Here is an 11,416-nt window from a genome sequence, read left to right on the forward strand (position 1 = left end):
GTTAAAAAAATACATGGAATGTTAAAAGGTATTACATATGCAGAACTATAACTTGTTGATGATTCCAATATACCGAATAAGCCATGCATTGAGGCAGCAAATTCAGAAAGGCCAACACAAAATTCATAGGAAGTTAAGAAGGTAAATTTTCCATAGAGGAACGGGTAAAACTGAAGAATTCCATGGAAAATTTAGAAAGGAGAACATGCTTTTATTTCAGAAATACTCATTTTGATCTATTGCTTTTCTTCCTCTCCTAAGAAAAAATATATAAATAACTTACATTCTAAAGCCCTTTTAAGAAAGATGGATTTAAGAAGATATGCAAGAAATGATAACAGTTTCTACAGGAAAAAAAAAAAGAATAGTTTTCGAACCCAGGGAAGCTGTGGGAGGTAGTTATCTTGCTTCATGAGGGTCATTCATGTTGGCTCTGGGATAGACATTTGTGACAATTTCTGATTTCCTCCTGGGCCCTTCATCCCTGTGCCCACACTACCACTGGCGTCTTAGCTTATTAATACTGCTGCTCCCCGTAAAAGCCATAATCGATGATCTGCTGGGAGAGGGGACCAGTTATTATATTAGCCTAGGACTTGGCATGAGCAAATTGCATCATTTAAAAGCAGACCAGAAAGCCAAAATGGCAAGCAAGACCTCTAATTGTCTCTAACTTCAAGTGAGAATCTGCTCTATGGGCCATCAAACCTTGGGTAATGACATAGATATAGATATATAGATAGAATAGATAGATGGATAGATTGAGATATATAGAGAGAGAGAGAGAGAGAGAGAGAGAGAGAGAGATTTCAAGTGGAACTTTTAATTTCACAGGCATATGTTTGAATCATAAATTCAGCAGCCCCCTCTCTTCATTAAAAGACCTAGAAAAGTGCCATCCATTTTAAAGGTGTTGCAAAGCTGCATCTCACTGGGAGGATCCATACTGAAGCATGTGGTAAAGACCTCAGGAACCAAGCAAGCTCTGCTGAGAGTGGGTGTGAAAGCTGTGCTCTCCTGCCGGTGAGGGGAGAGACCTGAGGACTCTGAGGGTCTGCCTTCCTTGTTTCACCTCTGTACTCTGCTCTGGATTAAGTCCTGCTTCCATTTTCTTATTAACCACATGGAACAAAACTGTACCTTGGGAATCCCTGAAGAACATACCATTTTCAGTTCATTATCCTGACCTTTTTCCAAGTGATTCCTGAGAGTTTTGCCCATTTTTTATCCTGCCTCCTTTGTCTGTGGATTATACTGACATCGTGCTTGGTGATTCTTGAAATTTAGCCTGTAGCCTATCAAACAATTGTCTTCTTTCCTTTCTTTGAAGAAACCACTATAAGACCAGCTTTGTGAAATAACCGAGAAAGCAGACAGGGCCCAGGATACACATGTGAACGTTAAACCGTGACTCTGGCGCAAAGTTGTGAGAGAAAAGACAGAAATTACAGGAATAGTGCCTGAAACATATGTTAATGTGGGTCACCCCACCAAATTAATAGAAACTTTTTTTTTTCTTTTTCTGAAAGTAAACAGAACAAAATGCAGCTGGAGGAATTAGCGCAAAGGATTCCAGTCCTTCCGTGGGACTTGCCTCCCCCCACCCCCACCCTCCACAGCAGCACTGCTGTCTTCCTGCTCTCCTCCAGGACTAGGAGAAGCTGTAATGCTGAGGACTGGCATTTTCTTCCATTTCTCTGTTCCTTGACTTCGTCTTGTACCCCTGCCAAAGACAAGGAGAAACCACTTGTTAGATTTGTTAGATAAGCCATCTTCATAGGTTTAGCAAGGACTATCTTTTTAATACAGTTGTTGCCCCTTATCTTCAGGAGGAAATGTTCTAAGACCCCCAGTGGATATCTGAAAAAGTGGATTGTATCCAACTCTATATGTGTTGTTTTTTCCTTTACATACATACTTATGATAAAGTTTAATTTATAAATTAAATGCAGAAAGTAATTAACAACAATAACCAATAATAAAATAGAACAATTATAATAATATACTGTAATAAAAGTTATGTGAATGTGGTCTCTCTCAAAATATCTGATATTTTCCATTTAATATTTTTGGATCACAGTTGACATCAAGTAACTGAAACCAGGAAAGCAAACTATGAGTAAATGGGGACCACTGTACCACCATTTAAATATTTCTCATCCTTCAAAGAGGCCTAGGAATATCTTATTTGACTATCATAGTGAGAAGGGACATCACTTGTAAAATTCTTAATCTTTTAGTAGGAAATGAAATGGAACTTCTCTTGCAGAGTTAATCTTTTTAGTAAATCTAGTTAAGTTTTCTCTCCTCTTTTCTTTGGAAAAAGGCCCTCTCCCTCAAATCCTGATAATTGCCCTGGCAACTCAGATCCTCTGGCTATTGATAAGGGTCATCAGTCCACTGTTAAGCAGAAATGGTGTTAAGTCAGACAGGGCCATTACAGTCTGAAAGAGGAAGGGACTTTAGGCCAAAGGTCTTTTTTACTCTTTAAGAAATATATTAACCAAGCCTATTTCCCTTTACTCGCTTAATAGGCAAATCAATAATAGATATTAATAGATATATGATTTAAATGACAAGTTTGTATCTTCTTTTCCTTGTCTAGGGCCTCAGGTGGCACTTCAGCAAGAAACCCAAGACCCAACCCTGACTGAGGCAGAAAGGGAAAACCCCTGTAGGCAGGGACTACAGCCATTCTCAGCAGGCAGCAGATACAGGAGAAGAGACCTCCTGTCTCTCAGCATCCATACTAATAATAAGGGGGTTCATGATGGTTAGAAAAGAGCTAGGCAGGAAAGTTAGGGGTTTTTGAGTCTGCCTGCAAAGACACTGAGGTCATCTTATCCTAGAAGGAGTATGCTCTAATCTGTCCGCAATTAAGCAAGACAAAAGGCATTTTTTAACTAGGTACCAGTATAAGCCAGTCACTCGCACCTGCGCAATGAACCTTCAACTCACCTGAGCCATCTTTATACCATCTTTATAATATGATGCATATCCCCAGAAGTTCATTAATATCACTATAACAGACTGAATTCTGGGAACAAACATGCTCGGAAAGCAAAATGATGAATCACTGAGTCCTGTCAATCTTAGTTGTCAATCAAGGAAGCCCACTCCTCTAAGAAAAGTAACACCCACAGCAAAAAGGGATAAAAACCCCGAAGGCTTTGTTACCAGGCCTTTTGAACCACGCTTCTCTTTCTCAGGCCCGCTTCCACATCTGGAAGTGTATTTTCCCTTCTAAAAAAGCTTTTCTTTTCTGCTGTATTTTGGTGTCTTGCTCAATTCTTTGTTTGAGACATAAGAACCTGGACAATGCGCTGGGAGAAGATCATCACTCTCTAGTAACAACAGAACTTTGGATATCTGAGATGTAATTGCTGTCACAGTATATCTTTAAAAAGCACGCAAGTCACTGCTTATATGATGTATGCTACATTGACAACTTGCTGCGGCTGATGGGGACAATTAACTCAACTCTTCCAAGTATTCTCTTAAAAACCTAACTTTGAATTAATGTGTCCTCCCTTTTTAGGCCCATTCACACATTTTATTTCCCAGAGCTCAACACGGAAATAATAATGATGATTTACATAATGTTGATTTGCAAGTCATTGATGGTTATACCACCACTTTGAGATTTTACTTATTATCTGCTGTCTTTCACCTATGACAGAACTCTAAGAAGATACCATGACTTAGAAGAGCCTATATTCTTTATATTTTTAGATTTGTAAAAATAAGGTGTAATACACATATAGGGAATGCACAGATCCCAAGCACATTTCAATTTGTTTTGGAAAATGCGTATATTTAACTCACACCACTATCAAGATATAAAACCTTGCCATCATCCCAAGAAGTTCCCTTTCCAATTATTAACCCCACTCCTGCTGGAATCAATGGTTGATCTGATTTCTATCACTGTAAATTACTACATCTCTACAAGAAAGAACTGGAGCAGATGATCTCTGAGCTAACTTTCTACTTTGGTATCCTATGAGTCATTTTGAAAAAATACTCTTCAAGGTGTGTACGTGTATGTAAAAGCAATGTTGTGCTCACTGTAGCCAATATTTAAAATATCCAAAAGCAGACAAAAGAAAGAATCCTGTGTAATCCCTCCATTGACAATAACTTCTATAGTTAATATATAAAGTATCTCCTTACAGGATTTTTCTATATTATACATATATATATACATAATCATAAATTTTATTTTTAAAAATGAAAATTGTAAATATGATGAAAATTAAAGACAATAGTATAACATACCCAAAATATATCCATTATACAGATTTAATGTGCTAATATTTTTCAAATTCCCTTATGATTTTTATTTTGCTTAAAAATAAAATATTACAGATAATTTAATTCACAGATAAATTAAAACTATTTCTCTTTCTTTGTAGAAATTACCAAATCCTAATTATCCGTGTGAATCAATAACTTACATGTTTTTATACCTTTACATACATTTATATTTACAAACATGTATCCATATAATGAAACATGTAGTATTACTTTGTATATTACAAAATGCATATAAACAGTAATTTTGTTTTCCTCTGTTTTTTTAACCATCTACTGATTACTATTATAAATTTATAATCATATATATTTTGATTTGCCTTTGTGTTTACATTTTTCTTGGGTCACAGTTGTTTCCTACACCCTACTCTTTCCTCTGGGCTCGATTTCCTTTTTATTGCCATGCAACATTTAGGAACTGTTAAAGAAAGTGAGTAGAAAATTTTCCCCCCGAAAATGACAAATATCATTTTCTTAAATGATACTGAAACTAGTGTAGAACTCTATATTGGCAATTATTTTTATCCATGTTTTGAAGACTCACAACTATTCCATCGTCTTCTGACCTAAACTCTTGATGTTAGGAAGCCTGCTGTCCATGCAATACTGACTTCTTTATTGGGTAACTCTTCTTTCTCTCAAATTGCTTTAATTTTTTCTCTTTGGTGTTCTGCAGTGCCTATGTGTGGATTTATTTTAAATATAAATCCTTCCTGTGCCTTATTGTTCTTCTTTTTACTTATAATTTATGACTATTATCAATTCTGATAAATTCTCGCCATTGTCTTTCAAATATTGACAATCTACTTACTCCTTTTAGAATGCATATTGAATACAAAACATCTTGGTTATTCTCTTATCTTTCATAACTCCTCATGTGTCTTTTATATTGCTACATTTTTATTTGCTTTTTCCAAATTGTTAATTTTTCATAGCGTTGCTCTTTTCTTATCATTTTATATTTACTTTTTATCTTTTTGTCATTTAAATGTATTTATTTTATAAAATATTTAAGATTTTCTATTCTCCGAAGTTCTTATAGTACTAATTATCCTGTAATTTTCCCCACAAACTCTCATTTTTGATGAATCATTTCCTTGTGTATTTTCTAAGTCTCATCTCATCTTCAGAAATCTTTTTCCTCTGTAGGAATTCCAAGTGATACTTTCACATTTCCATTTCCATTTTGCTACCTATAGCAGGAATAATATGGATCTATAACCAACTATTAAATTAATTTCTCAGTTTATATGTTACTATATGACTTTGAATGGCATGAATGTGTTTCAAACTCATGGTGCATTTGTGTTTTTTATTTATCATGGGAGTCTTTTTCTTTCCCCTTGTAGCACCATGGGCAGACCCAAGTCTCCTTGTTAATGTCTGGAATTGGGAGTCCCAGATTTATATATGTAGAGGTACCAGTTCTAATTCTTTACCTTGAGTGGCTCAGGGCCCCAGGGGAGCAATGGAGCCTAATCCTTTGCCATAAGGCCTATCTCTGTATTGACAACCAGTCTGTAGTCATTAAGGCTGCTGCATCCCCAGCTCACCAGATTATTGTTTTGGCTTTCACATTCTTCTTCACTTCTGCCACTTTTGCTTTTATGTCAGTTGAGCTATGTATTTTGAAATATTTTTGTTATAATTTATCTCATTTCTAAGCATCATATTGGGAGAGGTTCTGCATTATACCCACTCTTTCAGTTACCTATTGCTTCATAACAAACAATCCCAAAACTTAGTGGTTAAGAACATCAATTTTTAAAATTATTTCTCATGATTCTATAATCTAGTCTGGCCTCATCTGGGCAATTTATCTGCTCCAGGTGGTATCCACCAGGGCCAGAACATCAAAGATGACCTCTCGGTTTCCAGGATCTCTCTCTATGTGGCCTTTGTCATTCTATAGAAAAGCCTGAACTTCTTACAAGGTGGCTGGATTCTAAGAGCAAGCATTCTGAGTGAGCAAAAATGGAAGTAACAAGGCCTCTTAATGCCCACTCCGAAAGCCATACTTCACCTGCCACATTTCTCTAGAACTAAGGATTTAGATTCCATAACCATCTTTCCATGCTCCCCAAAATATTTGTTGAAAAATTATTTTTATATTTGCAGAATATTTTATTGGTTCATTAATCTATTCCTTTATTGTTATTTATGATAACCCTGATTTTTTACAATTATAAATTATACAACATGAAACATTCCTGTATTGTGTCTTGGAACTCTGCAATTCTAACTCAATTTCACTGTAGTTCTTTAATTTGCTTGAAGGTAGGATGCACAAAACTAAAAGTTAATTTCTTTCTTCCTGTTGATCTACCAGATAACCTTTACAAACCTAGCTGTGTGAATATTTCTGTGGGAATTAGTGAAGTTTCTCAGGTTATACTGTTCTCTGTGAGAGCTGTCATCAAAGAATTTTGTACTGGGAATATGTGTACTTCATTGATCAGCTAAGTGATCTTGTGAAAACCACTTCTTCCAGAAATTGAATTTCCTTAAAATAATTTTGAACGCTAAATTTTGACAATGCATTAGTGTAAAGTTTTAAACTGGTGTTGATGGTTGAGGAAAATATTTTGACATTTACCAAGGAAAACAGATTTGTCCTGGTACTATATCTAGATATTGATCACACAAGAAAATAATAGTGTCTGTAAGAAAAAATCTAGACAAGAAATCTACAGTTTGTTGGTAACAAAAAGGCAAAAAGTAAGGCAACACTGAAGAATGTATATTTAAAATTTTCAAGTTTAGTCTCACTTCATTATTTTTAATGGAAACACCTCTACTGTATCATTTATTCGGCTTAGCAGGATATTTAAAATACATGAATAAGGTTAACAAAAACAGAAGAAATGTTTATAAGACCATACTTGCATGCGTTTATAATTTTTAGTGGTCCTATGCTGTACGTGTATTATGCAAATGTTATTATATTTAGTTTTAACTTATGTTCAAGACCATGATGGGAAGGACAGATGTGTGTGTACTTTCACACATTCTTGAAATGTATTATGCTGTGATGCAGGAGCTCAAGAGTCTGGTGCAGCATGGCCTCCTGGGAGAGTGCAGAGACCTACTGAGAAAATACAGGGAATACAGAGAGGTGCTGGGAGGCAGTGGTGTCAGCACATTTGTATCTTATATTGGATGACCCACAATTTATTTATTCCATAGGGTTTTTCACAGCTAAGTATTTTAAGCTAGTAATTGGAATAGCGAGCCTGACTTCTTTCTTCTAATTCTTCTCACCAGGCCTCAAGATATGGAAAAGCTTTACAGACCACTCATCATTCTAGATATATTTCAGTCTCTGCTGAGGGATTTAGTGCTGGTTTGGAAAAACTCCCAAACATGATCTAGCCCAGACTTTCATTTTCCTAGGGAGTTCCCTGAGGCTCATTCAACTCAACAAACCTTTGTACAGACACACAGATCCATAGGTAGTGGTGTGAAAGGTTAGGACCTAAGACAGGCTTCTTTCTGCCCAAACATACCCAAGAGCCTTTACACATTCTCTGGAGCAAAGATTTAGTGCAGTGCTTAAAAACAGATATACTAAAGTAACTCAGCAGGTAACTTTTGGAAAAGTAATATTTCAGAATCAGTTTGGGGTTGCTGAAATAATTTGATCACTCCAGGAGGCCACGGGGTGAGATGGGTAGAAAAATATTTTTGTTGTTGTTGTCAAAGCTCAGAAAACCAATATGCTGTGTCTTACCTTTTTTCCTTAGAGATGGTAAGCTCCTGGAGTAATCTCTGCTCCTTATACTGTGTCATTGGTCTAAAGATTTTTAAAGTTTAGCCGTAACCATGCTGTGGGACTTGGGAGAGCAGAGGGAAATCTAATAGGCCATTTACAAACAGTTCCTATGGCCAGTTTAATCAATTGAAAATCCCACCACAGGGGCACTTACCTATTAGTTAATCATCCTGCTGACTCTCTGTTGGATCATTTACACTGTCAACCTGACTATTCATTTCAACTGTAACCAGAAAGGAAAACAAAAAGATTAAATATTTATTAAACCCCAATCTCTTAAACACCTTAAAATGGACTATGAGTTTATACTTTTCTGATTTCCTATCTTATACCTTTTTTCAGTTCATTTCATTCATTTCAGATTTGGGGACCATTCTTATTTATTTTTATTGGTGAGGATGAAATTGCCTCTTTACTGAACTGTTAAAGCTGAGTTGTCGTTTCATACCAGCTTTTGGGGTAGACATTTTGGGTATATTTATTACCATTCTTAGGTAAATTCAAAGGCCTTAATAGACGTCTATGAAAATAAAGAGAAAACAAAGCAAAAGAGATCACTGACCTGCAGAGGTAAGCAGCTCCCTCTGAAATGACTGTGTCAATAAGACTCTTTGTTTTGCCATGTTTTCAATTTTGAAATTCAAAACAGACCCTGCAAACTTGCCCGTGGGTGCAGTGGCAATGGACCCCATGAAATAGAAAAGCCAAACATCTAACCAGATCACACAGCAATGATGAAATAAAACCTGTGCTTTTACTTTACTGTGTGTATTGTTCTAAGTGAGCACTTGCATAAAAATAGAATGCATAATTACTGCCATTGTCCAGAAGTAGCTGAGAGCAGGCATAGCAATCACTTTGGAAATTTTCAAGGGTCAATAGGTTTAATTAGATTGATATTTTTAAAGCATCAAAGCCCATATTATAAACCGAGAGACAATATAAAAAAGGACAATGGCCAGACCATATGTAACAATAGAATATAGATTTAAAACCTCTGTAGCAACCAGCCTGGGCAACCAACCATAGCCGCTGCAGCCATTAGCTCAGAATGGTGAGAGACTGCCAGGTTCCCCATATTCTGCCCCATGCTTTCAACTTAGGACCAACCAGGAAAAGCGAGGTATGTTCTCAAGCCAGTCACCTAAGATACTCCACTTTTGGTTAGCCCAAGTCTTGCTTCCTCGTACCAACAACCTCCAATCAGAGGATGCGTTGACCCTTCCCTTTTTTCAATATAAAGGCTTCCCACTTCCCTGCCTGCCTTTGAGTTGGCTAAAGTGATAATGGTCGAAACACTTATAAGCTCAAAAAAGAAACCTGTTTTTTTTTTTTTTCTCATTTGGGTAACTTTCATTTATTTGCACAAAATCAATAACTCAAGTCTCTTTTTCTTGAACACGAAATCTCGACTCAAGTAAAATAGTGGCAGATGCTGTTTTTCACACCCCAAAGAAGCTTTAAAGAAGGAATGACATTCTACCTTTATAAAGAGAGTAACATGTATACTTTCAATCCTGGTCTACAAAGTTATTATAAGTTTGCCCATCTCAATGTGGGAGTGTGCAGAATAAAATATTCTTTTTCTTCTTCTTCCTCCAACCCAAGGGTCACTAGTTCCAAAACTTATTAATAAATGTTACTAAATAAAGCATTCCATTATCAACTAAATTTGAGAAAAGCGACTTTAAACTATGTGAATAAGTTTCTTTACAGCTGAGACTTTTGAGAGCCTATAACATGCATGGTGAATCTCCTAGCAAGTATTAAAACTTATGATTTCCTACATTTATTTTCCTTTTACTCAATGAGAATTGTATGGTCCCGCTATTCTTCAGAACATGCTTTGTAAAAAATTAGTTAAGAACTATGTCTATACAGTCACAACTACGTTGGGGCAGGTTTTGTTTAACTGAGCATGACTAATGTGGGGTGACTTTTAATGGATAGATCTGATGTTCAAAAACATTACTCTCCTAGATAATATATGCCCACGAGTGAAAAAAAATCAGTTTGTGCAAAAGAGCATGTAACATGGTGAAATACAAAGTATCGTAGAAAATTCTATTTAAAATCACCAAGTAACTTTTACCAGTGGCTGAATTTTTCCCAAGGTAGTTATCACCTCAAAGTAATCTCCATTTTTTTTAGGGGGGTTGGGGGAAGGTTAGATAGCACAATGTATATAAACAGCATGACGTATAAAAACAGTTGTTCACTGACCAACTCTGGTTCACCTAAACTCTGTGGGACAGCGGAATTAAATATTTATTAAATCAAGTGTGCTCAAATAGCAGTTTTTCTAATGCAAGTAATGACATTTCAAAGGGTATGTTGTACAGGAGTAAGGGTACATTCATATTGCTGAGGCTCAGAATCTTCAGATACCTTCAAAATGAGATGGTAATAAAAAAAAAAAGGGTTTTATAAATATATTTCTAAGGTGCTTTTAAAGACTCGCTATGTTTTTAGCCAAACCATTTGATGTGATACAGTGAGGTAAAGCGATGAAGTTCCAGGAACTGCCTTAGCCCAAACTCAAGCCAGGGCTCCAGAAGGAGCAGGAGTAACAGTTGAATAAGCACTTTCTGGAGTAAGTGATATTTCCATCAAGTTCACCAGCTAGACTTCAGTCCAATTTAGCCTTGAAATTACCCAGTGTGGCCTCAGTATTGCTAGGTACAAGTGAACGGAGGCACAATGCTGTTTTTTAGACTGAGCTAGCGTCAGTTTTTAAAAAGCTGCCAGTTTTATTAGTTTCTAGTAGAAAATGGTTTTGAACTTTACCTTGTTCTAACTAAATATGTTGATGCATAGAATAGATAGCTCTCTTAATCCGAGATTACACTCAGAAAATGTGCCAGATTTGCAGTCTGCAGGAGCTCAAATCACTTATGTACCTTACCATCAGGACTTGTAGAGTTTTCTGTGTCGCAGGAGCCTTCGCTTTTCACAGAAACTCTAGGCGTGTCCTCGCCTTGAGCTGAAAGAATGAAAGAATATAGTCTTTGATTAATAGAGAATTAGAACAGCCTGACTGCCAATTGTTCTGTCACTCTCCATTGCCCTCTTAAATTTAAAAATACTCCTGGGATTCAACTTCTTCTGCAGAAAAAGTTAAAGTAGGAAATAGTGGTTTGAGTTTCTTGAATACTTTAATGCTGTCATCTTCTAAATTCTCAAATTTGTGAAATAATCACATATATATATACACGACTTCTCAAAATAGAAATCTGGTAGCATGAAAGCAGGGAAACTTGATTTAATCAGAACAACCTATAATTTAAATTTAGAGAAATTTGTATATATGTGAGTTTATGTATTTTAACC

At 36.1% G+C, this 11,416-nt stretch overlaps 1 protein-coding gene across 1 annotated transcript in view; it reads right to left on the reverse strand.

The window, feature by feature from the left end:
• Positions 1-517: 517 nt before the first annotated feature.
• LOC102880801 (O-acetyl-ADP-ribose deacetylase MACROD2) overlaps positions 518-11,416 on the reverse strand; it is a 178,071-nt gene continuing 167,172 nt past the window's right edge. The window contains 4 exon segments of the mRNA XM_025039707.1: positions 518-556; positions 1,611-1,723; positions 8,241-8,309; positions 10,992-11,069. Coding sequence (XP_024895475.1) covers positions 518-556; positions 1,611-1,723; positions 8,241-8,309; positions 10,992-11,069 — 299 coding nt within the window.

This window comes from Pteropus alecto, unplaced genomic scaffold, assembly GCF_000325575.1.
Source record: "Pteropus alecto unplaced genomic scaffold, ASM32557v1 scaffold45, whole genome shotgun sequence".
Classification (NCBI taxonomy): Eukaryota; Metazoa; Chordata; class Mammalia; order Chiroptera; family Pteropodidae; genus Pteropus; species Pteropus alecto.